This window comes from Chlorocebus sabaeus, chromosome 12, assembly GCF_047675955.1.
Source record: "Chlorocebus sabaeus isolate Y175 chromosome 12, mChlSab1.0.hap1, whole genome shotgun sequence".
Taxonomy (NCBI): Eukaryota; Metazoa; Chordata; class Mammalia; order Primates; family Cercopithecidae; genus Chlorocebus; species Chlorocebus sabaeus.
Genome location: NC_132915.1, coordinates 103,949,510 through 103,970,402, shown reverse-complemented (window position 1 = coordinate 103,970,402; position 20,893 = coordinate 103,949,510). Strand labels below are relative to the sequence as shown.

At 46.3% G+C, this 20,893-nt stretch overlaps 1 protein-coding gene across 1 annotated transcript in view; it reads right to left on the bottom strand.

The window, feature by feature from the left end:
* Nucleotides 1-20,893, bottom strand: part of GLE1 (GLE1 RNA export mediator) — a 35,899-nt gene that overhangs the window by 1,477 nt on the left and 13,529 nt on the right. The window contains exons 4-15 of the mRNA XM_008006042.3: nt 17,632-17,780; nt 17,078-17,138; nt 16,573-16,827; nt 14,425-14,656; nt 12,550-12,662; nt 12,311-12,380; nt 6,841-6,983; nt 6,550-6,740; nt 4,319-4,448; nt 2,724-2,828; nt 1,097-1,179; nt 472-535 (exon numbers count right to left, since the gene is read on the bottom strand). Of these exons, the coding sequence (XP_008004233.1) occupies nt 472-535; nt 1,097-1,179; nt 2,724-2,828; nt 4,319-4,448; nt 6,550-6,740; nt 6,841-6,983; nt 12,311-12,380; nt 12,550-12,662; nt 14,425-14,656; nt 16,573-16,827; nt 17,078-17,138; nt 17,632-17,780 (1,596 nt within the window). The remainder of the gene's footprint in view (nt 1-471; nt 536-1,096; nt 1,180-2,723; nt 2,829-4,318; nt 4,449-6,549; nt 6,741-6,840; nt 6,984-12,310; nt 12,381-12,549; nt 12,663-14,424; nt 14,657-16,572; nt 16,828-17,077; nt 17,139-17,631; nt 17,781-20,893) is intronic.

Sequence of the window (20,893 nt, the reverse complement as noted above, 5' to 3'; positions counted from 1 at the left end):
TTGAGAAGCCGAAAAGTCAGCAGGCTATCTTGGCAAACCCACGATGGCGTTCTAAATTCTTTGTCAAAATTAACCTTTTACAATTTCTTGGCACTTGGAAGTAGGGGAAGAGTCCAACTGAAAGTGCAGTTTGTTCTCATGGAGAAAAGTGACGACACTTACCAATTCCCCAGACCTGAGACTAAGACAAGAACTTTGGCCAACATGCAAAAAAACATATTCATGAGAGAAGATACACTCAATATATTTTATTCATCTCAGCAGAGCTTTCTCACAGGCAGTATGGAGAATGATACATATAAAGAAGAGGAAATGGCAGCCCTTACTCCAAAGGTTAAGAGGGAATTAGGTACAAAAAGAAGGGTTTGGAAGAACTAAGGAAGAGAGTGCAATCAGAGCATCTGAAGGTCCAAGACAGGTGCATTCCAGCCCAACAACAGTGTGGGACATGTTGGTCTAAGGGCATCTTACCTCCAAGAACTGCTTGAGGCGTATGAAGGAACCCATCTGTCCTGAGCTTGTGATAGCTTCAATTCTACAGGGAGAGAAAGACACATGAATCACACCTATGATATACACCTATCTTTTGGAAGCAGTGTCTCACTCTGTCACCTAGGCTGGAGTGCAGTGCAGTGGTGCGATCATAGCTCACTGAGGCCTTGAACTCCTGGGCTCAAGCGATCCTCTTATCTCAGCTTCCCTAGTAGTTGGGACTATAGATGCATGCCATCATGCCTGGCTAATTTTTTGTAGAGATGGGGTCTTGCTATATTGCCCAGGCTGGTTTCGAACACCTGGGCTCAAGTGATCCTCCTGCTGTGGCCTCCCAAAGAGCTGCAATTATAGGCATAAGCCACTGTGACCAGTCCCTAATTTGTGTTTTTGCTTAGGCAATGATATTTAAGACAGACTCTCATTAAGTTTCAAAAGCATTTATTCAAATATCAATGAGAGGGACTGGAGTAGGAAGATGTCATACTTAGTACAGGTGTTTTTAACTTGAATCAAAACCAGCAGGTAATAGCACCCTTGGGTATCTGAGGCCTGGTTATGAGTTTTACTTAATCCCCTGTTGTCTGTTCAACAAGCCTGATACCTGGGAAAGTAGTCCTCTTTGATAAGAATTAGCATCTTCCAGAACTGAACCTGGTATTGCTTCATGAGGGCATTCCCACACACCTAGAGGGAAAGACAGGCACTGTCAGAGCAGAGAATGAAAATTCACACTCACAGGACAGATTCATAAAGCACAATCAGCCCTTCATTTTTCACATCTATCAGAAATTTCAGCCACAATGCCACTGAACTTGCTAACAAGGGAATAAATGGAAACACCCAACTTTCTTCTAAAGCATTTCTCTTTATATGGCAATACCTCCATTTAACCAATCAGGTCTTAACGAACTACTCTTCTTTTCCTCTAATGAATGGAAGCCTTCCTAAAGGTATGGTATACCTCCCAGACTTAGTAAGGAGGGTATACAGAATACCACTTTTGTTCTCAAATGATACAGGATCATTGTTCATGTATGGTGACTTCAGGAGCTTTTTATTATTATTATTTTTTAATAGAGTCTCACTGTGTCACCCAGGCTACAGGACACTGGCATGATCACAGCTCACTGCAGCCTCAACCTCCCTGGGCTCAGGTGATCCTCCAACCTCAGCCTCCCCAGTAGCTGGGACCACAGGCACACGCCACCATACCCAGCTAATTTTTGTACTTTTTTTGTAGACATAGGGTTTCACCATGTTGCCCTGGCTGGTCTTGGAACTCCAGAGCTCAAGTGATCTGCCTGCCTTGGCCTCCCAAAGGCTGTCAGCCATTGCACCTGGCTGACTTCGGGAGCTATTAAGGTAACTAGGAACTACTGGCACTATAGGTCAAATGGTTCCACATTTGTTATGGCATGTACCCCAAGCCTTTCTTCTATAAGAAGTATCTTCTTGGCTGAGTGCAATGGCTCACTTCTGTAATATCAACACTTTGGCAGGGTAAGATGGGAGGATCACTTGAGCCCAAGAGTTTGAGGCTACAGTGAGGTATGATCGCACTACTGCACTCCAGCCTGGGTGACAGAGTAAGATCCTGTTCAAGCGATTCTGCTGCCTCAGCCCCTCTAGTAGCTGGGATTACAGGCATGTGCTACCATGCCCATCTGATTTTTGTATTTTTATTAAGAGACGGGGTTTCACCATGTTGGACAGGCTGGTCTCGAACTCGTGACTTCAGGTAATCCACCTGCCTCAGCCTCCCAAAGTGCTGGGATTACAGGTGTGAGCCACTGTGCCCAGCCTTTTTTTGGTATTTTTAGTACAGACAGGGTTTCAATATGCTGACCAGGCTGGGCTCGAACTCCTAATCCCATGTGATCCGCCCACCTTGGTCTCCCAAAGTGCTGGGATTACAGGTGTGATCCACTGCACCTGGTCTGGGAGTCACTTCTATATCCCTAAAACAAATTTCTCTTTTCACTTTTGCTAGAATGTACAATTTTCTGTTCTTTAAAATGAAAAAAATCCAGAGAAGCCAAGTAAATATAGTATGGAGTAAAAGTGAAACCAAGGTTGGTCTACAGCTTAGGAAAAATGTATGACACTGGAACCTCATGCTGTTTTACTATCAGGCCCAATTGCTATGCTGTTTCCCCATTCATGTCACCCAGTGGATCAAGGCAACCTCAACCACTGGCCTTCTCTTGTGTGATAACTGAGTTACGTACCTCCAGGAAGTCAAAGAGGAGGGTGGCTGTCACATCTGACAAGGGCTCCATGTTTAAGATCTGTGCCAACCAGCGCCATCCATGATTTAAGCCATGAGGGTGAATCTGGGAGGAGAGAAGTTTGGTTATCATTGATCTCCTTTTGTTTATAAATCTAAACTCCCAATGTATCATCCAGCCATCACCAAGTGGAAATGAACCCCAGATCATCCAACCCTAGCACCTGCCACAGGGCAGAAATAACACAAACTAAACAAATTATGTTTTTCTTTTATATTTTTGAGACAGGGTCTCATTTTGTCGTCCAGGTTGGAGTGCTGTAGTGCGATCATGGATCACTGCAGCCTTCACCTCTTGGGCTCAAGTGATTCTTCCACCTCAGTCTCCCAAGTAGCTGGGACTACAGGCATGCACATGCCACCATGCTCAGCTAATTTTTTTGTATTTTATTTAGAGACATGGTTTCACCTTGTTGCCCAGGCTGGTCTCAAACTCCTGGAGTCAAGTGATCCACCTGCCTTGGCTTCCCAAAGTGCTGGGATTATAGGCGTGAATCCACCTCGCCCGGCCTTCTGTTTTTAAATGTTTCAATACGTTGGTTCCCACACATTCTTTTTTCTTTTTTGGTACAGAGTTTCGCTCTTGTTGCCCAGGCTGGAGTGCAATGGCACGATCTCAGCTCCTTGCAACCTCTGTCTCCCGGGTTCAAGCGATTTTCGTGCCTCAGTCTCCCAAGTAGCTGGAATTACAGGCACCCACCACCATGCCCAGCTAATTTTTGTATTTTTAGTAGAGATAGGGTTTCACCATGTTGGCCAGGCTGGTTTTGAACTGTTGACTTTAGGTGATCCACCCACCTCAGCCTCCCAAAGTGCTGGGATATCAGGCATGAAGCCACCTCGCCTTCTGTTTTTTAATGTTTCAATCCATTGGTTCCCACACATTCTTTATAGGCTCCCTTCAATATGCATGCGTCAGCTTCAGTTTCAGGCATTCCATAGGCCAACAATTAGCCTCGCTGACATTTTATTTATTATTCTTGGTACCTTTAGCACAGAACCTGGGACCCAGCAGGCATACAATAAAAACTTGGATTTAATCAACTTCTATTTTTTCTCTTTAGGTCTCCATGACTATTACCTTCTCTCTCCCTCTAATCTGTATTCCCTGAGAAATTAACTGGGCTGGCAAGTCAAAGCCCTGAACCCCAGCTGCAGCTTTCTGAGCTTGATCTGTCTGTCCATCTGTGAAGTAAGGGATGTGATCTAGATGGCTTCTAAGGTCTCAACTAGTTCTAAGATGACAATTTCTTGCTCATTCCTCTTGTAAGAAAATCTTCTAACCTTAATGACTGATTTATAACAGACTCTCCTCTGGTGGACTCTGTTACAAAACCAGCTCTTTAAAGTACCAGGTGATCCAAGCAAGTTCCCTAATAATCAACATTCAGTCCTCTACAGAATACCCATCAAACTTCCATACAGTTTATCCTTTAACTAGAGTGGCTCTCTGAAAGGCCAACATTTCCTGTGGGAGGAATGCGCATGGACTGTGGTCTAACCTCTCATTATTGACAGTAAGCCTCTTTGACTTACCTCCTGTCGGTTTCCATATGGCCACCGGAGCTGGATGATGGCAGCGTAGAGACGGATCATCCCTGACATGCGTTTTAGAAAGTTGTCTTGCTGCTCCACTTTGGAATCCTTTACTTGGTAGCCAAGCATCCTATACAGGAAGAAAAAATTTGGCTGGGCGTGGTGGCTCACGCCTGTAATCCCAGCACTTTGGGAGGCCGAGGTGGGCAGATCACTTGAGGCCAGGAGTTCGAGACTAGCCTGGCCAACGTGGCGAAACCCCATCTCTACTAAAAATACAAAAATTAACTGGGTATAGTGGTGCACGCCTGTCGTCCCAGCTCATTGGGAGCTGAGGCACGAGAATTGCTTGAACCTGGGAGGTGGAAGTGCAATGAGTCGAGATTGCATCACTGCACTCCAGCCTGGGTAACAGTGAGACTGTGTCTCAAAAAAAAGTAAAAAGAAAAAAAGAAAAAATTCACTGGGACAAGGCCAAAATAAGGGTGACAAATTAGAGAGAAATTTTTTTTTTTTTTGAAACAGTGTCTCTGTCGCCCAGGCTGGAGTACAAGTGGTATGATCAAGGCTCACTGCAAACTTCACCTCCTAGGTTCAAGTGATCCTCCCACCTCAGCCTCCCAAGTAGCTAGGACCATAGGCACGTGCGACCACAGCCAGCTAATTTTTTTTTTTTTTTTTTTTTGAGATGGAATTTCGCTCGTCACCCAGGCTAGAGAACAATGGCATGATCTCCGCTCACCGCAACCTCTGCCTCCCGGGTTCAAGCGGGTTCTTCTGCCTCTGCCTCCTGAGTAGCTGGGATTAAGGCACCTGCCACCACACCTGGCTAATTTTTGTATTTTTAGTAGAGACAGAGTTTCACCATGTTGGCCAGGCTGGTCTTGAACTACTGACCTCAGGTGATCCGCCCACCTCGGCCTCCCAAAGTGCTGGGATTACAGGCATGAGCCACCACGCCTGGCCTTTTTTTTTTTTTTTTTTTTGAGACAGAGTTTCACTCTTGTCGCCCAGGCTGGAGTGCAATGGCATGATCTCTCGGCTCAGTACAACCTCCGCCTCCCGGGTACAAGCGATTTTCCTGCCTCAGCCTCCTGAGTGGCTGGGATTACAGGCACCTGCCACCGTGCCCAGAGAATTTTTTGTATTTTTAGTAGAGATGGAGTTTCACCATGTTGGCCAGGCTGGTCTCAAACTCTTGGCCTCAGGTGATCTGCCCGCTTTGGCGGCCTTGGCTTCCTAAAGTGCTGGGATTACAGGCGTGAGCCACTGTGCCCAGCCAACACCTGGTTAATTTTTTAGAGACAAGGTCTCACTATGTTACCCAGGCTGGTCTTGAAGTCCTGGGCTCAAGCGATCCTTCTGCTTCAGCCTCCCAAATTGTTAATTACAGGCATGAGGCACTGCACCTGGCCCAGAGATTACTTTTTATGGCTAAAAAGTAACAACATATTATTACACTCAGCATTACTATTAATATATTATTACATATTATTACATCTGTAGAATACTCTGTTTACCAAGCACTCACATCCATCATCAAATCTGGGCTTCATATAAGCCATGAGGTAAATTCACAGGAGGTAACAGATGTCATTACACTCATTTAAAAATCAGGAAAAGATGCTCAAAAAGACTAAATGATTTGTCTACTTTTGCAAAGCTATTAAATGACAAAGCAGGGATAAAATTCCAAGACCCCAGTATCCTTTCCACTAAACTACATTGATTATTGGCACCTAAGTTCACAAATGCCAAAGGCTTTCCAGTTTACATAAAAGACTATGTATATATATTTTTTCTTCCTTTTTAAGACACAGTCTTGCTGTGTCACCCAGGCTGCAGTGTACTGGTGCAATCTGGGCTCATTGCAACCTCCGCCTCCTGGGTTCAAGCAGTTCTCATGTCTTAGCCTCCTGAGTAGCTGGGACTACAGGCGTACACCACCACACCTGGCTAATTTTTTTGTATTTTTAGTAGAGATGGCGTTTCTTCATGTTGCCCAGGCTGTTCTCAAACTCCTGAGCTCAGGCAATCCGCCCACCTTGGCCTCCCAAAGTGTTGGGATTACAGGCGTGAGCCACCGCATCTGGCCGAAAGACATTATATTTCTGATAGAACATTCAAGGTATGTAATAGGAGCTGTAAGAAGGAGGGAAAAACAAATTCCAATTCTATTTATATTTCATTAGTCACTCTAGGGATAGTGGTAGGGAGAAAAACAACTTTACCTCTGATAGTCTTCCAAAGCCATTCCCTCCTTGAAAGTGGGATAGAAAGGAACAGAGTAAGGACACTTCTTATGTAGATGAGCAAGAATGAGGTCCCCCACTCTGGGGTGGAGCTCCCAGATCCCAGATGCCACAACTGCGATGGGGAATGCTGCTTCATGGTGAGAGGCCACTTCCTCCTCGCCTTGTTTCTGAGAACATAGAGGTGGGTACAATTTTAATACCAGAGAAAGGCTGAAATCTTGTACACCAGCCTCTTCTTCCCATACCTCTAGCAACAAGGTTTCTCACCACAAATTTCTCTGCCAGTTTGTATTGAACAAAGTCCAGCCCCTGTGGGTTAAGTGTGACAGACACAGAGCGCCCACCAGATTGAACAGGTTTTCCAGAGAGCAGGCTGTGGATCTTGTCAAAGATCTCCTTCAGTTTTGAGCCTGAGCATGATAGAGAGAAATTAAAAGATACAACCACAGATCAATCTCTTTTTCTTTTTTTTTTTTTGAGACAGTCTCGCTCTATCACCCAGGCTGGAGTGCAGTGGCACAATCTTGGCTCATTGCAAACTCCACCTCCCAAGTTCAAGCAACTCTCATGCCTCAGCCTCCTGGGCTAATTTTTGTTTTTTGTTTTTTGTTTTTTTTTGTAGAGATGGATTTCACGATGTTGGCCAGGCTGGTCTCCAACTGCTAACCTCAAGTGATCCGCCTGCTTTGGCCTCCCAAAGTGCTGGGATTACAGGCGTGGGCCACCATGCCCAGCCTGTTTCATCACTGTAATTACAAAGCATCTACAAAAACCCAGCTGTGCCTGCCCTACAGAAACGAAGGGATAAACCGTATCCCTTACTGTACACATAAAATGAAGGGATAAACAGTATAGAAAGAGTGTTACATTTTGTTACAGACCCCATGGGCTGTGGTTGGTATCTCTAGAGGAGTTAGTCACATCTCTAGGAAAAACCTTCTAAAGGATCTGCCCAGCTCATGATGATATGCCCCCCTCTCTGGGACTTGCCTTCCTCCATCCTCAGAGACACAGAAGTGGATTCGTAACAGCTATATTTGTACCAAAGATTCTGTGTGCTCCACCCCCACACCAGCTAGTTAGATTAGAGGCAGTCAAGCTGAGCCAGTCAGTCAAGCAAGAGTCACTTTCTTGAGGTAGCTGGCCCTGTGTCACATACACTCACAGGCAGTGGGGCTGTGTACCTGCCATGAAGACCAAAGAACGGCAATGTAAAATAAGAATGGAGATGTAGAGAGGGCAGAGGAGATGAGAGATGAAAAAATAACTAAAGTTTCTAGCTCCTGAGACCTCAGCTCATTCCTGCCATTGGGTTGCATAAAGTATTTATCTTTCCAATAAATGCCTTTTTTTTTTTTTTTTTTTTTTTTTTTTGCTTAAGCAGATCTGGGCCAGCACTTTGGGAGGCCGAGGCAGGCAGATCACTTGTGGTCAGGAGTTCGAGACCAGCCTGACCAACATGGTGATACCTCGTCTCTACTAAAAATACAAAAATTAGCCAAGTGTGGGGGCGGGCACCTGTAATCCCAGCTACTTGGGGAGGCTGAGGCAGGAGAATTGCTTGAACCCAGGAGGCGGAGGTTACAGTGAGCCGAGATTGTGCCATTGCACTCCAGCCTGCGTGACAGAGCGAGACTCCATTTCAAAAAAAAAAAAAAAGCAGATCTGAATTACTTTACGTTACCTGAAGTCCTGAAGTCAATGTTTTAATTAATATAGCATCTCCAGTTGAGAAACACCCTGCCAAGTTCCTAATCACTTCAAGAAATGTCACAAAAGTTTCAGAAATCTCATTCAGTTCTCTTATTAAAAAAAAATTTTAAAAAGTCAACCATGTGGACCCCACTGGCTGAATGCCCCCATCTAGCCCCTCTCCACGCCTCTCTAGGTAGGAAGAAAGTTAGTTATCTTCCAACCCTAGACCGACATGGCCTCCCCACGCCACACCAACATCATGTCCTTATTCAAGATTTCTTCTAATTCTAACCACTCATGGACATCCACCATTTTTTTTTTTTTTTAGAGATGAAGTCTCACCCTGTCGCCCAGGCTGGAGTGCAGTGGTTCAATGTCACCTCACTGCAACCTCTACCTTCTGGGTTCAAGCGATTCTTCCACCTCAGCCTCCCAAGTAGCTGAGGCTACAGGCGCATGCCACCACACCCGGCTAATTTTTGTATTTTTAGTAGATACAGGGTTTCAGCATGTTGGCCAGCCCGATCTCAAACTTCTGACCTCAAGTGATCTGTCCGCCTCATCCTCCCAAAATGCTGGGATTACAGGCGTGAGCCACCACACCCGGTGACATCCACTTTTTTTTTTTTTTTTTTGAGATGAAGTCTCACTGTCAACCAGGCTGGAGTGCAATGGCATGATCTTGGCTTATTGCAACCTCTGCCTCCCAGGTTCAAGTGATTTTCCTGCCTCAGCCTCCTGAGTAGCTGGGATTACAGGCGCCTGCCACCACATCTGGCTAATTTTTGTATTTTAGTAGAGACAGGATTTCAACACATTGGCTAGGCTGGTCTCGAACTCCTGACCTCCAATGATTCACCCACCTCAGCCACCCAAAGTGCTGGGACTACAAGTGTGAGCCACTGGGCCCAGATGACATCCACCTTTTTTTTTTTTTTTTTTTTTTTTTTGAGACAGAGTTTCGCTCTTTTTGCCCAGACTGAAGTGCAATGGCATGATCTCAGATCACCACAACCTCTGCCTCCTGGGTTCAAGAGATTCTCCTGCCTCAGCCTCCCAAGTAGCTGGGATTACAGGCATGTGCCACCATGCCCAGCTAATTTTGTATTTTTAGTAGAAACAGAGTTTCTCCATGTTGGTCAGGCTGATCTCGAACTCCTGACCTTGTGATCCACCCACCTCGGCCTCCCAAAGTGCTGGGATTACAGGCAGGAGCCACCGTGCCCGGCCCACCTTTTTAAAAAAGACAGCAATTAGGTGATCTTTCTCTCCTATTCATTAAACGTTTACTGAGCACTAACTCCAGAGCATGTTCTGTGTCTGGCTGGAACACAAGATCTTAAAGGGCTTACAGTTGTGATGGAGACAAAGGGAGACTCAGGAAATGTGTAGAAAAATTTAAAAAGGCAAAGTTATAGACTAATTCGATGTGGTGAGTGAAAGAGAGGCAGCAGTCATAAAGATGACTCCCAGGCTTCCAGCTAAGATTACTGAGTAGATAATGGTGCTACTGATTACTCAGAGAAAACAGGAGTCAAAGAGGGCTAAGGAAGATGATGGGTATGGATTTGAACACATTAAACTTGAGGCAGCTAAGAGACATATAGGCAGAGATGTCCCTCAGGTAGCTGAAGCTGGAGAATCTGAACTTCAGAAGAAAGGAATAAACCAGAGGTAGGTTTGGGAGTCATCAGCATTCAGGTAATGTTTGAAGCCCTGTAAGTAGAGAGAATGAGGCCGGGCGCGGTGGCTCAAGCCTGTAATCCCAGCACTTTGGGAGGCCGAGGCGGGCGGATCACAAGGTCAGGAGATCGAGACCATCCTGGCTAACACGGTGAAACCCCGTCTCTACTAAAAAAATACAAAAAACTAGCCAGGCGTGGTGATGGGCGCCTGTAGTCCCAGCTACCTGGGAGGCTGAGGCAGGAGAATGGCGTGAGATCGCGCCACTGCACTCCAGCCTGGGGCACAGAGCAAGACTCTGTCTCAAAAAAAAAAAAAAAAGTAGAGAGAATGAAAAGAACTGCAGGATAAGAGCAGATCCCTAGGAATCAACTACAATTAGAGTAGGGTAGAAGACTGAGAAACCCACAAAGGGAAGAGAGAGAGAGGAAGAGAGAGAGAGGAAAGTAATGGGGAGGGAGGTAGGCAGGAGAAGAACCTGGAAAGTAATGGCGCCATGGAGGTCAAAGGAGTAGAGTTGCACAGAGAAAGCAGCAACAGTGCCAAACGGAAACCTGAGGAAGATCAGCAAACACTTAGAAGACATAGGATCAAGGGAAACTCATGTTAGGATGTGAGGAGCTCACGCATATTTAAAGGCTAAGAGAGAGGAGCCTATAAAAGGGACATAATCACAGAAAACAGGAAAGGTAATAAACAATGAGGCAAAGTCTGACAGGAGACAGGAAGGAAAGGGAATAAGGGCAGAGGTGGAAGGGTAAGCGCAGCAGCAAGGACACCTCATCCAGTGACACGGGAGACTAAGAGGTAAATGTCACTGTGCAGTGGTGGAAGGGGCTCTGAGGAGCTCACACTGGATGTCTCCATTTTCCTGATGAAGGAGGTACTGACCCTGTCTGCGGTCAACTGAGGGGAACTCGGAATGGCCATTGAGGTATAGAGTGGCTGTCCAGTCAACCTCTCCTGCTTTGCTGTTGCTATCAAAGGACACAGCACTTTAAATTCCAAAAAGTGATACATTATTTATTTATATCTTGCCCTGTTCCAGAAAGAATTTCAGGTAGCAAAGTCATACGTAAGTTTTGTCAGACTGCCTATCAAGGGCAGGAACTGAAATTTTCCTATGCTTTACAGGCAATGAAAAGTGAATCGGGGAACAGAACCCACAATGAGTCAGAGGAGTGTTCCAGTTGCACACACACTCCCCAGCCACCTGGCAGCTCAGTCTATAATCTGGAGGCTTCCACATCTACAGCTCCATACAAATGAACCTCTGGTTCTAAAGAAAAGTTTTTTCCTTTTCTGGTTCTCACTTTCTAAACCTCAGTCTCTGGAGAGAAAAAGAAGGAGTCCTTGAGGAAGAACAAGGTGAGCTTGGAGTAATTTGGAAAAGCTAATGTTGTAGAATAGAAGCAAAGTCTGCAAGTCACAGCCTAGGTTCCTTCCCTTACTGATGTTTTCAGCAGTAACCTGCAACTTCAAAGCTAAGAGCCATCCTAATATTTTACCATAGAAGATAGCTTATTAAAAATGAGTCAAAAAGGCCAGGAGCAGTGACTCACGCCTGTAATCCCAGCACTTTGGAAGGCCGAGGCGGGCAGATCACGAGGTCAGGAGATTGAGACCATCCTGGATAACATGGTGAAACCCCGTCTCTACTAAAAATACAAAAAATTAGCTGGGCGTAGTGGTGGCCACCTATAGTCCCAGTTACTCGGGAGGCTGAAGCAGGAGAATGGCATAAACCCAGAAGGCGGAGCTTGCAGTGAGCCGACATAGCGCCACTGCACTCCAGCCTGGGCAACAGAGTGAGACTCTCTCTCCAAAAAAAAAAAGAAAAAAAAAGAAAAAAAGAGTCAACAAACACATCATGATTTTTTTTTTTTTTCCCCTTTTGAGACAGCGTCTCTGTCACCCAGGCTGGAGCACAGTGGCATGATCTTGGCTCACTGCAACCTCTGCCTCCTGGGTTCAAGCGATTCTCCTGCCTCAGCCTCCTGAGTAACTGGGATTATAGGTGAGAGCCACTATACCCGGCTAATATTTGTATTTTTAGTAGAGATGGGGTTTCGCTATGTTAGTCAAGCTGGTCTCCAACTCCAGACCTCGTGATCCGCCCACCCCAGCCTCCCAAACTCCTGGGATTACAGGCGTGAGCCACTGCACCCGGCCATGATTACCTTCTATGTGTTAAAGAGGAAACCAGAGAAACAAGATGTGTGTAACTTATATGTACCCAATCCAACTGTAAACATTTGTTTGAATATACTTTTATAGGAATCTTACAGATAAATAGATTTGGAGTCTGAAAAATAATACAATGAAGTGAAAGGTCATGTTCTTAACCCCTCTGACCAACCTGCAATGGTAGAGATTTGGCTCACTGGGATGGTAGCAGCCTTCTGGAGGTCCATCTTTATCTTTTTGGCCTGCCAGAAGAGAACAGTGAGAAGGCAGACAGTGTTCTGAAGAGCTGAGTAGATGTCACTTAGAATCAGGTAAAGTGATATGCTAGCTACATTCCTTTGGGACACGAAAGTGCTCATTCTCTGAGAACCATCAAGTCCACAAAATTACTGCCATATACCTCTCCCCTACCTGACTGTCCTTGCTGTTGGTCAGGCCCTCAAAGGTCAACACACACTGCATGGAAGCATCCTGCAGCTGCTGGTACCACTGCATTGTAATGTCTTGTACCTTCACCTGGAGGTCTGAGAAATAAAACAGAGGTTTTAGTAATAGCTAGTACTTACTGAACACGTAATATGAGGCAGGCACTGTTATAATCACTTTATGTATGCACTAACTGCTTTAACTGTCACAATAACTATGAAATAGATACTATTATTATCTCCAGTTTATAGAAAAAGAAACAGGCACAAAAAGTTAAGTGATTTGCCATGGTCGCATTACTACTAAGTAGAAAAACTAAGGCTGGGCGTGGTGACCCACACCTGTAATTCCAGTACTCCAGGAGGCCAAGATAGGCCCAGGAGCTTGAGACCAGCTTGTGCAACATGGTGAAATTCCATCTCTACAAAAAATACACAAATTAGCCAGGCAGGATGGCACATGCCTGTAGTCCCAGCTACTTGGGAGGCTGAGTGGGGAGGATCACTTGAGCCTGGGAGGGTGAGGCTACAGTGAGCCGTAATCACACCACTGCACTCCTCTAGCCTGGGTGACAGAGTGAGACCCCTATCTCAAACAAACAAACAAACAAACAAACAAAACGCCAGGTGCAGTGGCTCACACCTATAATCCCAGCACTTTGGGAGGCCAATGCTGGCGGATCACCTGAGGTCTGGAGTTCAAGACCAGCCTGACCAACATAGAGAAACCCCGTCTCTACTAAAAATACAAAAAAATTAGCTGGGCATGGTGGCACATGCCTGTAATCTCAGCTACTCGGGAGGCTGAGGCAGGAGAATTGCTTGAACCTGGGAGGTGGAGGTTGCAGTGAGCTAAGATCGTGCCATTGCACTCTAGCCTGGGCAACAAGAGCAAAACCCCATCTCAAAAAAAACAAAAACAAAAACACCAAAAAAGAAAAACTAGAGCCGGATGCTCTAGAAAAAGAAAAATCCCAAGCCGGATGCGGTGGCTCATGCCTGTAATCCTAGCACTTGAGGAGGCCAAGGCGGGTGGATCATGAGGTCAGGAGTTCGAGACCAGCCTGGCCAACATGGTGAAATCCCATCTTTACTAAAACTACAAAAATTAGCCGGGTGCAGTGGCAGGCACCTGTAATCCCAGCTACTTGGGAGGCTGAGGCAGGAGAATTGCTTGAATCCGGGAGGCGGAGGTTGCAGTGAGCCGAGATTGCGCCACTATAATCCAGCCTGGGCAACAAGAGCGAATCTCCATCCCCACCGCAAAAGAAACAAAAACACAAAAACTAGACTCCCACTGATCTGGCTCCACAGTCAGCACTCTCAAACACTATGGTACACTGATTCTTTTTCTTTTTTTGAGATGGAGTCTCACTCTATCACCAGGTTGGAGTGCAGTGGCACGATCTCAGCTCGCCACAACCTCCGTCTCCTGGGTCAAGCGATTCTCCTGCCTCAGTCTCCCGAGTAGCTGGGATTATAGGTGCGCGCCACCATGCCCAGCTAATTTTTGTATGTTTGGTAGAGATGGAGTTTCGTCATGTTGGCCAGGCTGGTCTCAAATTCCTGACCCCTTATACATATTACACAAACACATATCTGCGAGCATTTATTTAAAATACTCAGCAACAGCAATAATTGAAATAATGTATCTGCTAGAGTTATACAGAATTTCAAGTCCTAACGAAAGTATTGGAATCTTAAATCAGACTCCAGATCAACCACAACTGAATGAAATACAGTACGTAAAATTCTGGTTAACTGTCCTACAGTTTAACACAACATTCAACACATGCTCTTGTTTCTCTTCAGATTTGAAACTTACAGTGAGTTAAAGGACCATATCCATACCAAAACTCACCTTCATTCTGTTTCCCTCCTGGGCCCTGGCTGGCAGCTGGGGGCTCTTTGTGGGCTTCTGGTCCCTGCTGCATCTGTGCCTCTTGCAGCTTTACCTGGGCCTCCTCTTCATCCTGCCTCCTCTTGTCTTCGCAGGCTCTGGTGATCTCCTGCCCCAAGTTCATAAGGAGGTCCCGCATTTCCTGCAGAGCTCGCTCAGCCTCAGCTTGGCTCTCTGCTGTAGGATAGCCACTCTGTCAGAGCAACGGAGATGGTGCTTAGTGGTCATTCCCTAGGTAAATCATACCTCACACAAGTCAATAAATTTCCTACAATTGAAATTGTTGCACCAATGGAGTATCCACATTCAACAAGTTGATACTGCTTTCCCTGTTCTCTTAAAGGTATTAATAATTCCAACTTACATCCACAGTTTCTAAGTATAAATTTTTCTGTATTCTCAGCAACAAGGGCCAACATAATTCTTTAAAAGTTTGTGACAAGGCCGGGCGCGGTGGCTCAAGCCTGTAATCCCAGCACTTTGGGAGGCCGAGACGGGCGGATCACGAGGTCAGGAGATCGAGACCATCCTGGCTAACACAGTGAAACCCTGTCTCTACTAAAAATACAAAAAACTAGCCGGGCGAGGTGGCGGGCGCCTGTAGTCCCAGCTACTCGGGAGGCTGAGGCAGGAGAATGGCGTGAACCCAGGAGGCGGAGCTTGCAGTGAGCTGAGATCCGGCCACTGCACTCCAGCCTGGGTGACAGAGCAAGACTCTGTCTCAAACAAAAAAAAAGTTTGTGACAATATGTTAGACAAAAATAATACTGTTTTATTATAATTATTTTTTGAGACAATTTCTGTTGCCCAGGTTGGAGTGCAGTGGCAGGATCTCGGTCATTGCAACCTTTGCTTCCCAAGTTCAAGTGATGCTCGTGCCTCAGCTTCCCAAGTAGCTGGGATTACAGGTGTGCGTCACCACACCCAGCTACTTTTTGTATTTTTAGTAGAGACGGGGTTTCACCATGTTGGCTGAAACCTACTGGTCTCGAACTCCTAGCCTCAAGTGATCTGAGAATCGCTTGAACCTGGGAGGCAGAGGTTGAAGTGAGCCATGATCACACCACTGCATTCCAGCCTGGGCAAGAATGTGAGACCCTGTCTCAAAAAAAAAAAAAAAGCAAAGCAAGGAAACAGGGCAGGTATAGTGGCTCACACCTGTAATCCCAATATTTTGGGAGGCTAAGGTGGGAGGATCACTTGAGCCCAAGAGTTCAAGACCAGCCTGGGAAACATAGTGAGATCCCTGTTTCTAACTTAAAAACAAAACAAAACAAAAAAAGTTTGGCATGGTGGCTCACACCTGTAATCTCAGCAGTTTGGGAGGCCGAGGTACGGGGATCACTTGAGCCCAGGAGTTCGAGACCAGTCTGGGCAACATGGCAAAACCCTGTCTCTACAAAAAAATACAAAAATTAGCAGGACATGGTGGTATGCGCTTGTAGTCCCAGCTACTCAGGAGGCTGAGGTGGAAGGATCACTTGAGCCCGGGAGGCAGAGGTTGCATGAGCTGAGACTGTGTCACTGCACTCCAGCCTGGGTGACAAAGAGGGACCCTGCTGCAAAAAAAAAAAAAAAAAAAAAAAAAGAGATTCCAGAATAAGCAGGTATAAAAATAAAGAAATAAAATAAACAAAATAAAATGTCAACAGTGGTTACTTCTAGGTAAAGAGATATGGAGATAACAAGTAATGTTTGGTATTTCCCCCATTAAGCAGATATTCTTTTTTTTTTTTTTTTGAGACAGAGTCTCGCTCTGTTGCTGGAGTGTAGTGGCACCATCTCGGCTCACTGCAAACTTCACCTCCTGGGTTCACGCCATTCTCCTGCCTCAGCCTCCCGAGTGGCTGGGACTACAGGCGTCCGCCACCACGCCCAGCTAGTTTTTTGTATTTTTTAGTAGAGACGGGGTTTCACACCGTGTTATCCAGGATAGTCTCGATCTCCCGACCTCGTGATCTGCCAGCCTCGGCCTCCCGAAGTGCTGGGATTACAGGCGTGAGCCACCACTCCCAGTCGCAGATATTACTCTTTAAGTCAGAAAGTAATTTTGCTTTTAAAGTCTTCCATTTCAAAGACAGCGAAGAGTCACTCTGAAGCCACCCTCACCTCTGAAGAGGCCCGGATGATCCCTGAGATGAGGCTGCACAGCTGGTTGCCTCGGGTCTGGAAGGCAGCCAGGTCGACCTTAAGCAGGCCTTTGTGCTGCTCAGAAGCATCCAGCTGCTGGCTGAGCTGCAGCATCTCCTCCTGCAAAGCATAGAGGGCCCGCAGGCGGACCTGGCCTTCTTCTTTCCGAAGCCGCTCCAGTTCCGCTTGCTTCACGCGTTGCTGCTCCGCCTCCCGCAGCTTCAGGTTGAGAATCTGTAGAAAAGGGCTGAGTGACTTCTCTCTGAGGGACTCCTGGGCTTCTTCTTTCCACAACCCTCAAATTCTATGTGGGCTACATATTTTCACAGATGGGCTCAGAGCAGGAAGAGGGCATCCCAAGGTTAGTCACACACAGGCATAATATGGCCAGATCCTCCACGGTTGCCATCTGCCAAAACCTGGCTCTCCAGGCAGGTTACAGACAGACACCAAAATACCCACACCAATTCTGCCAGGCTCTGACCTTTGCTCTGTGACGGTGCTCAGCTTTTAGCTTCTCTTGGTGTCCCAAGGCTTCTCTAGAGCTGCATGAAAAATGGCAGGGAGGAATAGTCAGGGATACTTCCTAAAATGTTTTTTCTTTCTTTTCTTTCTTTGTTCTCTTTCTCTTTTCTCTCTCTCTCTCTTCCTTTTCTCTCCCTCTCCCTGCCTTCCCTTCCCTTTTTCTTAGAGATGTGGTCTCATTATGTTGCCCAGGCTGGAGAGCATAGCTCACCACAGCCTCAAACTCCTGGACTCAAGCAATCCTCCTGCCTCAGCCTCCCTAGTAACTGAGACTACAGTTGTGTTCCACCATGCCTGTAAAATTGTTTTACCTCTCCTAAGAGCCTCCCTCTGTGTTACTTTGGTTGTCTTTCCAAGTTTGGTCTTCTTTCCAGGTTATAAACATCTCTGCCTATTTTACCTTGATATTTAAGGACTCAGAAGTTGTTCAATTCTTTCCCCTTGGAATTCCTCTTGGGAAAGAGTTCCAGTTGAACACATCAACATTCCCAGGCATAATTCAAGGAGACTCACCTCTTCTCCATTACTTCCCGCAAGTCTTGGTATTCCTTATGCTGCTTCAGTTCCTTCCATTCATCAAACCGCTTCAGTTGTTCAGATGCCATCTCCGAGAGGGCTCGCACCTTCCTCTCCTGCTCCTCCTGCCATTGCCTCAGGCCCTCCTGAAAAGGTTTTTGTTTGTTTGTTTTGAGATGGAGCCTCTCTCTATCACCAGGCTGGAGTACAGTGGCATGATCTCGGCTCACCGCAACCTCCGACTCACGGGTTCAAGCGATTCTCCTGTCTCAGCTCCCCGAGTAGCTGGGACTACAGGCGCCTGCCACCATGCCCAGCTAATTTTTGTATTTTTAGTAGAGACAGGGTTTCACCATGTTGGCCAGGATGGTCTCGATCTCCTGACCTTGTGATCCGCCTGCCTCAGCCTCCTAAGTGCTGGGATTACAGGCGTGAGACACCGCGCCTGGCCAAAAAGGTTTAACACCTGCTCTCTGGAGCTCCTTCAACTATCAAAATTTGAAGTGTCTATATCCTTTGACACTTGTTCCATTTCAGGAATTTATCCTGAGGAAATGCCTGTATGTGTGTGCAAAGATATCTGTACAAGAATGCTCACTGGAACCCTGTTGAAAACAGCAATAAATTTAAAACCACTTAACTGAGGAATGATGACACATATTATAGTACAGTCATACTGCAGAATACTATGCAGCCCTTAAAGATGACAAGATGCCAGCTGGCATGGAGATATGTCAAAATCTATTGTTAAGACATTATGTTATTTTATTTTAAAACATAATTATATTTTGTTTGTTTATTTTTGAGACAGGGACTCACCCTGTCATGCAGGCTGGAGTGCAGTGGCACAATTATAGCTCACAGTAGCCTTAAACTCCTGAGCTCAAGGGATCATCCCAACTCAGCCACCTGAGTAGCTGGAACTAAAGGTGCCTACTACCACACAGGACTAATTTTAAATATTTTATAGAGTCAGGGTCTCACTATATTGCCCAGGATGGTCTAGAGCTCCCGACCTCAAGCTATCCTCCCATCTTGGCCTCCCAAACTGCTGGGATTATAGGCATGAGCTACTGTACCGTCTTAAAACTTACTTTAAAGCTTCCAGTGAAAGAAGGCAAATTGAAAACAAGCATATATACTCTCTCCTCTGGGACTCTCTTAAAGTGAGAATTGGAAAGAAAAAAAGACATAACACCACATAGAGCATGAGAGAGGTCACCAGTAGGGAAAAACGTTCTACATACTTCTGGAAAACAGCAGAGAAGTGGCCAGGTGCACTGGCTGAGATCTGTAATCCCAGCACTTGAAGAGGCCAAAGCGGGAGGATCACTTGAGCCCAAGAGTTCGAGACCAGCCTGGGCAACAGAGAGACCCCGTCTCTACTAAAAATTTTAAAATTATCTGGGTGTGGTGGTGCACACCTGCAGTCCCAGTTATTTAGAAACTAGGGAGAGTTGAGGTGGGAGGAATGCCTGAACCCAGGAAGTCAAGGCTGCAGGGAGCAGTGATTGCACCACTGTATTCCAGCCTGGGCAATGGAGCGAGATCCTGTCTTTAAAAAAAAAAAATAGTGGAGAAGCAATAAATGATAGAGCAGAGCTGAGAAAACCCAAGGATGGATACACACACACACACACACACACACACACACACACACCCCAACACACGTACGTACGTACATAAGCAGGCAATGCCTCACGGGAGCAGAAAGCCAATCTACCAGCCGAACTTCAGTGTCTCAAGACTGGGAAATGCCATGACTCATACAGGTGGGCCTCATGGGGCTGAAAACGGAGCTACTGACTGAATGTTTGTAGACAAAACAGTCAACTCCTGCTCTCTTCCGCTAGTCATTAGATCAAAACAGCCAAAAGCCAGGCATTTGTGCTATTATGATTTTTATTTTATATATATATATATATATATATATATATATATAGCTTTTGTTTGTTTTGTTTTGGAGACGGAGTCTCGCACTGTCGCCCAGGCTGGAGTGCACTGACACGATCTCGGTTCACTGCAACCTCTGCCTCCCGGGTTCAAGCGATTCTCCTGCCTCAGCCTCCCAAGTAGCTGAGACTACACGCATGTGCCACCATGCCCCGCTAATTTTTGTATTTTTAGTAGAGACAGGGTTTCACAATGTTGGCCAGAAAGGTCTCGATCTCTTGATCTCGTGATCCTCCTGCCTCAGCCACCCAAAGTGCTTGGATTACAGGCGTGAGCCACGGGTGCCCGGCATTTTTTTCTCTTTTTTTTTTTGGAGTCTCACTCTGTCGCCCAGGCTGGAGTGTAGTGGTGCAATCTACTCCACCTCCTGGGTTCCACCAATTCTCCTCCCTTAGCCTCCCGAGTAGCTGGGACTACAGGTGCCCGCCACCATACCTGGCTAATTTTTGTATTTTTAGTGGAGACGGGGTTTCACTCTGTTGGCCAGGCTGGTCTCGAACTCCTGACCTCGTGATCTACCCACCTCGGCCTCACAAAGTGCTGGGATTACACATGCAAGCCACCGTGCCCAGCTATTTTATTTTTATTTTTCATTTTTTGGAGACGGAGTCTCAACTGTGTCACCCAGGCTGGAGTACAGTGGTACGATTTCGGCTCACTGCAATCTCCGCCTCCCAGGTTCAAGCGATTCTCCAGCCTCAGCCTCCCGAGTAGTTACAGGCATGCACCACTATGCCTGGCTAATTTTTGTATTTTTAGTACAGACAGGGTTTTACCGTGTTGGCCAGGCTGGTCTCAAACTCCTGACCTCAAGTGATCTGCCTGCCTCGGCCTCCCAAAGTGCTGGGATTACAGGTGTGAGCCACCACGCCCGGCCTGTGCTATAATGATTTTAAAACAGAGCTGCAAATTGTCTGACAATCCTCACATCCCCTCTACTTCAACCTGAGCAGGTTACCCTGACTAACAGAATGTGGAAAAAAAAAATAGGCCAGGCACAGTGGCTCACACCTGTAATACCAGCACTTTGGGAGGCCGAGGCAGGAGGATCATGAGGTCAAGAGATCAAGATCATCCTGGCCAACACGATGAAAACCTTGTCTCTACTAAAAATACAAAAATTAGCTGGGCATGATGGCACATGCCTGTAGTCCCAGCTACTCAGGAGGCTGAGGCAGGAGAATCGCTTGAACCCAGGAGGCAGAGGTTGCAGTGAGCCGAGATTGCAGCACTGCGCTCCAGCCTGGCGACGGAGCGAGACACCATCTCAAAAAAAAATTTAAAAAATTAGGTTACATGACTTCTG